A 6,790-nucleotide genomic window follows, 5' to 3' on the forward strand; every position below is an offset into this window, starting at 1 on the left:
TTTTGTTATCATATAATTTTGCTTTTCTATATTAACATTGTATTCTTACTTTTCTAGTATTTTTGGCTTTTAAATAAATAAATTCATCAGTATGAATTGCCCTGTATTAGCTCCAAGACTCCAGTTTTAAAAATATATTAAATCTGTTGTATAAAAATAAGTAAGTGATGGGTATTTGGGACTAAGATATTAGTTTATGTAACAACATTCTTTGGTTGTATTTTTACTACACCTGTGGGTATTTACTATTTATTAAATTTACAAATGAATGTTAATACCAATTTATTACCAACTTATTTTATTAGGGCTTTTTGCTCTCAATTTTTGCTAATTCTATTTAAATAAAATTTTCTAGTATTTTTACTGCTAATTTGATTACATTAATATAAAGATGTATAATTAAGACAAACTTGTCAACTATAGTTTTATTATTCAATAGCCACTCTCTCTGTAATTAAAAATGCTTTAATTTCATGATCAGATTATTGTTTTAAAAATTAATATTCTAATCAGATCAATGTGAATATAATATTTAATAAGATTGAACTGTACACTTAAAATTGTTAAGATTGTAAATTTCATATTATGTATATTTTACCACAATTAAAAATATTTTACATTTTATATCAGGTAAAGAAATTGCAGGCAACTAGTGAAGTGGACTAGTTAACTGCATCCGCCAGCGCTTCTCTGTCGTTCGTAACATTTAGCATTCCGGATATCAGCATCTGGGAGATGGATGGGACCCTCCCAACATGATTGTACGTTCACATTTTCCCTGTGACATAGTCACTCATTCTACTGTGCACTCTGAGTCTATAACAGTGCTCGTATGCAGATTCAACACTATTATGGCTTCCCGATGGATTATTGCCTTTACCTGCACGTAACGTGCATCTGTGTTGCTATGGATCTCTCAGCACACGGTCGATCATGCACCATATACTAAGGCTATAAGGAGGCTCTTTCCTTCTGTTTGACTAGTGGTGTACGTGAGAGAATTTGACAACAATAAAGGTCTTCTACTGTGAGCTACAGATTCTGTACTTGGCTCTGACACTCACGTTGGGGTTTGAGGGTGAGTTTATTCATCTTTGTCTGAACATGGAGAGAAGCCTAACTTGGAAATGCAATGATTCTGTGGATTAGAAAGAAAAATAGACTCAACATGAGTATGAGGAAGACCACACAGTACGGTGCAGGTGGGTAGGGAAGTTCCAGGTGGGTCAGGAGTGAGTGACGAGGGGACCCAGGGGGGAACCTGGAGGGAGGAGGGGAGTGAGAACCTGTCCCTCAGTGCCCTGAGCTGGGCCTGTGTCCTGGGCCCTGGAGTCCCTCTCTGCAGGGATTCCCTGTGCTCCTGCCCCTCCCTCTGCGGTTCCTCCAGCACAGACACGGCTGCATGTGGCCATCTCAGTGTGAGAATGACCCCCGGAGTCCGCACGTAGCTGTCAGCCTCGGTGGCAGCTCTGAGCCTCCTTCACTCCTCCCCCAAGGCTGTGGCCCAGACCCAGACACGGGGGAGAGGAGTGACTAATGTGCGAGCTCCAAATGTCCCCTCAACAGAGATTAGGAAAGGAGTCGTCAGTGCAGAAGAATTCCTGACCTAGGCGAGCAGCTGTCCAGTTAGCTCAGCACTTTGAATGCATGAAGACAATTTATCCCCCAAACAGCAAGCCTTCGGGAGAGGGTGGGTGAAGCATTACCCATTTGAAGTGGACAACTGAGGCGCAGAGGGCTCAGGCAGGGGAAGGTACAGGATCGGCTGGTGGCAGAGCGGGGATGGCACTCAGGTCTCCACGGCCAGGGCCCCCTCCCCCAGCTCCCCGTGGCCCTGGCAGAACACATGTGAATTCACCAGGATGGGACAGCAGCTGGAAGGGGCACCAAGGAACTCAGTGGGTGAAGCATGAAATGCGATCTGTCAGCCTGGCCCTGGGCTGAGAGGGTCAGCCAGGGGTGGGGCTGTGCTTCAGACAGCACCTCTGAGACCCCACTACTGTCCTCAACAGCCCAGAGTCCCACCTGGAGGCTCCCTCTGTCCCACAGGCCTGGGAAGGGATGGTGGGCACCAGCTCATGGCAGCACTCCGGGCCAGGACCTTCTCAGCCATCGTCATTGCATGGTTAGAGCTCAGTACAGGCTGCACCTGTGCCCAGCTGTGCCCAGGAGAAAGGTGTGGGATGCATGGCATTGTTTCTGTCCACCCCCCTCCTCTGTCTGTCCCTGCCTCCTCCTAGCAGTGTGGGGATCCTAGGGCCATCTCCCAGCTTTGCTGATACTTGTAACCCCAGTAGCTGACTCCAGTGACATCAGCTACTTGTCTTTCTCAAGTTCCTATCCCCAGGCTGCCGTGCCAGTGGAGCAGGCCCAGAAACGCAACAGGCCATTGACACCCAAGAGCAGCTGTCACCCCAGGCCAGACCCTCAGCCCTCAGTGGGTAACGCTCAGACCAGGTTGTGGAGCCCATCCCTGGAGCCTTGCAGCTGGGACTTTTGTGCACACACAGCACCTGCTCTTGGCAACTCATGCTTTGTCTTTGTCCCTGTCCCCTACCCCCACTGGTGTGTCCAGGGACCACTTTCCACTGGCACCTGTTGTAGTTTGTGCTCTTTTCAGAGTTGGAGTCTATAGCCACCACATAAATCCCTCCTCTCGCTCCCGGAGGGGCTGTGTCCAGGGCCCCCTCCCTCCCACTGCTGGTCTTCCCCACCTGCCACCCCCCCACACACCTGTTGGCGCTTCTTCCCCCTACACACGACATGATTTAAGCAGCTTTGCTTAGAGGAGGCGAGGCCACGTGTGGGAGGGACAGGCTGTGATGGCAGAGATGAGGACCAGAGGGAGGAGCTTGTGCCCGAGCAGATGAGCTTAAGGCAGGACCTGAGCCTGGTACCTCCTGGGAGAGCCGGGCCTGAAAGGGCAAAGGCAGTGGGTGTCTGGGCACCTGCACCATGTCGTGTCTGCCACGGGCGAGGGCTCTGCCCTGGGTGCTGCTGCTGCTTCTCTCAGGCTTGCAGCTCCTGGTGACCCAGGCCCCAAATTGCCCACTGGGTGAGAACTGGATTGATCAAGAAGACATTGCAGTTTACCTCCCTCTCACCGTGGAGTTCGCCTTGCACACGTTCAACCAGCAGAGCGGGGACCAGTATGCCTACAGGCTGGTGAGCACCCTGAACTCCAGGAAGGAGCAGGTTGGTGAGCACACCCTCTCCTGTCCTATACGTGACACTAAGTGAGGGACGGGGGTGGGCATTTTATCAAGGACTGTTGGTTGGCTGTTCACAGTGGCTCACACCTGTAATCCTAGCACTCTGGGAAGCCGAGGCGGGAGGATTGCTCAAGGGCAGGAGTTTGAGACCAGCCTGAGCAAAAGTGAGACCCCGTCTCTACTAAAAATAGAAAGAAATCATTTGGACAGCTAAAAATATATATAGAAAAAAATTAGCCGTACATGGTGGCACATACCTGTAGTCCCAGCTACTCGGGAGGCTGAGGCAGGAGGATCGCTTAAGCCCAGGAGTCTGAGGTTGCTGTGAGCTAGGCTGATGCCACAGCACTCTAGCCAGGGTAACAGAGAGAGACTCTGTTTCAAAAAAAAAAGAATAAGAATAAAAAGGACTCTTGGTTTACAATTGGCACTCTATAATTGGGAAAGGTACGAAGTAATTCTATGCATTTCTCTTTTTAAAAACATTTAACTTAGAAATTTGAAAAGATTGAAAATCAACTCACAAGCAAGATATACTTTTCAATCTTCACGATTATCATGACTTTGATTAACTGAAAAATGACTTCAAACTAAGGACTACAGGACATAAAGGAACAGAATAAGGCAAAGAGCCAGAAAAAAAATATCCACGGAGATAGGTTGAAAAAATATTTCAACAACACAAATTAAAAATAAATTAGAAAGACAGTGAGAGAGGAAGAGAAAGAGAGAGAAAAAGGGAAAGAGAGAGAGAGAGACCAAGGATTCAGGAGCAACAAGGAGCCGCCATTGCTCTGAGGCTCTGTCTGGTCGGTTCCTCTTCTCTGATTCCACCTGCTCTGGGCTCCGTGGCGGGTCTGCACTTAGTGACGTGAACGTGGTTCACACTCTTCCTCAGACCGAGGCTCTGAGTGCTGGATGCTCTCCTTTGGGTGGAGTCCCTCCACAGCGCAGGGAGGAACGCACAGGCCACCGGGCTGCAGGCAACACAGAAAATGCTCTCCTAAGCGAGCACTTCTGGTTTGGGGGGAGAAGGGGGGGACATTGCTCTTCCTCCCTGGGCACCAAGATCCCGAAAGAAGGACACAGGGGCCCCACCCCGCACAGAGCTTCAGCCTCTGTGCCAACCCTGCAGCGCCCTGGCAGGGTCTGCTGCCCCGGGCTCTCTGGGCTGGAGCCTCCCACGTGGGCTCCTGGGCCTGGCAGTCCCAGTCAGTTTGGGGGTTGGGGGACTGGATGGAGGGAGGGAGTTATGGGATGGGATGGGATAGGATGGAGTGGGAAGGAGAGCAGAGAGAAATTCAGAGTGCACTATGCACTGGGGCAGAAGGTGTTTCTTGAAGCCCTGGCTGGGATGCTGTGTGCTGTGTGCAGTGGGAGCACTGGGTGGCGCTGTTCTTGCTGGAGGTCCAGGGAGAGGGTTGACAACAGACTGTACATGAGGCTCCCTCTCTCGGGGCTGAGATTATCCTGAAAACTCTTGGAGAACCAGCAGCCTCCCAGGCACCTGGCGTCTGTCCTCTGCGAAGGCAGCTGTGGGTACGGAAGCCCCCTGAGAGCAGAGCTGGGTCTCATGGTGGTAGAGTCGGGGCGTGGGCTCAGCTGGGGACGTAGTAATGGGGGTGACTCAGTGTGTGTCTCCCCAGGGATCTGCGGGACCTCCTGCTCTTTGCTCTTAACTCCCCAATCTGGAGAAGGTCCCCTGGGTTTTACCTCCGGTGAGCTGATGCCAGGCCTGTGACGAGCCTCCAAATGGAGCCGAGTGTTTGTGCCTGTCCCTACACTGACGGCATCCTCACTACCAGCTATGTAGGGGCAGCCAAGGGAGTGTCCACTTTAACTTCTTTATGTCCCGCAGGGCGATCCCAAGATGGTGTTCTCCATGAACCTGCTGTTGGGCCGAACCGTGTGTGGGAAATTTGAGGAAGACATTGACGACTGCCCCTTTCAGAAAAGCCCAGAGCCGAACAACGTAAGAGAGGACACCAGCTTTCCCCATTCACGCAGCTGTGGAGGCCGCATGGGGGCAGGGTGGGGGGCAGAAGTAGCTGACAAACTTTTCCTGGGGAAGCAGAGGAGGGAGCCCCAGCAGGCCCCAGCAGGCTACTGTGCGTGTGCCTTAATGGGGAGGCAGCTCAGGCGTCCACTTACAGTCCCCGGCCAGTCTGAGTTTCCCCACTCTGCCCCCTCATATCATTGCAGCTGCCTGCGCCTAGGTCACATGGGTTTGAGACTGCTCTTGTCCCCCTGCCATCCCAGTGTCCTGGGCCTGTGTAAAAGATGTTCTTTTTCTGGTCTTCATCCCCACCCCTCCCCTACCTGCAGGACAAAGAGCCAGGCGGGGCCCAGCACTGCCTTTGCCTGCATGGGCAGCTCTCAGGGACCCCCACTCTCACCTGGAGCCTGAGGAGGGGCTCCACTGCCCCCCCCAGGCCCTGCCATGGCCCTGCTGAGCTGCAGCCCTACTCTAGGGGACCTCGACAAGGCGGAGTCTAGCCCTGGGAATGGCCCACCTAGCATCAGTGGCACCTTTATCAAAGGATTAACTAATGGGTTAATAATGACTTAAATCAGAGAGTAACTCCTGGTGGGTCAGAGTGTCTTCTGGTGCTCTTGGGGCTATGACACCCAGAGGGACAGCCTGTGAATCCCCCAGGAGGCGACTGTCTGAATCGGGGGACCTGACATAGGTGACCTTGGGTAAGGAAAGAGCCCCAGATCTGGAAGCTGTTTAGCAACATCCCGGGGGCAAGGTTGGATGGCTGTACCTGAGGAACAGAGCCACTTCCTTGCTGTCCCTGGAATGAGCAAGGTTGAGATGGACCCTGAGCTCAGAGTATGAGCCATAAGCTTCCCAAGGCTGCTGCACCCACAAACCTGCCTGTGCTTGTTCCCCCAGACTCTCACCTGCTTCTTCACTGTCAGCACCAAGCCCTGGCTAACACAGTTCGAGCTCCTGAACAAGACCTGCTCGGAGGGGGTCCCCTGAGTGGGACGCAGCCACACACCTGGCCACGTGCTGCCCTCTCCTGCCATGGACATCAGCAGTTTCAGTGGCGGGTGGAGCAGCTCCATGCTTGTTTGTTCTCCTGTTTTGCAAGTGTCTTGGGTTTCATGACTGGGTTTGTGGATCCTGTCAATGGAGAGTCCACACTTCTCCAGGTACACAGTGTAGAATAGGCCATTAAACATCAGCATTTTAACAAGCTTTGTGTGCCATGCTCTGGAGAGAGGGCCTGGGCAGTTGGTAGAGTTACCCTCAGCATGACAGCCTGGTGGGATTGCAGTTGGTGGGGTCATTCCCTGATCTTGGGCTTCCTGATGCGGTTCCAAGTGCCACAATTAAGGTGCATCTGAGATGCTGCCTGTGGCTCATGCAGGGTCCAGAAGTGCAATGGCTGTGTCCTCTCAGGGCATTGATGGGCACAATGGAGCCCTGACCAGGACTCAGGCCTGCACCGAGCATGGACGGAATTTTCACTAATCCCCAGGGGAATCATCTACTGTTAACGTTTGAGACGCACTGGAGTACCAACAGCTACTGGTACTCCACCACAATCTCCCAGACCAGTGTTTAG

At 52.0% G+C, this 6,790-nt stretch overlaps 1 protein-coding gene across 1 annotated transcript; it reads left to right on the forward strand.

Moving 5' to 3' along the window:
• The first annotated feature begins 2,955 nt into the window (after positions 1 to 2,955).
• LOC123622232 (putative cystatin-9-like protein CST9LP1) lies at positions 2,956 to 6,233 on the forward strand. Its single transcript, XM_045528418.1, has 3 exons — positions 2,956 to 3,195; positions 5,071 to 5,184; positions 6,112 to 6,233. Exons 1-3 carry the CDS (start codon positions 2,956 to 2,958, stop codon positions 6,199 to 6,201), a joined length of 444 nt encoding a protein of 147 aa, XP_045384374.1. The 3' UTR covers positions 6,202 to 6,233.
• Positions 6,234 to 6,790: the final 557 nt, after the last annotated feature.

The sequence above is a fragment of the Lemur catta genome, chromosome 17, assembly GCF_020740605.2.
Source record: "Lemur catta isolate mLemCat1 chromosome 17, mLemCat1.pri, whole genome shotgun sequence".
NCBI classification, from domain to species: domain Eukaryota; kingdom Metazoa; phylum Chordata; class Mammalia; order Primates; family Lemuridae; genus Lemur; species Lemur catta.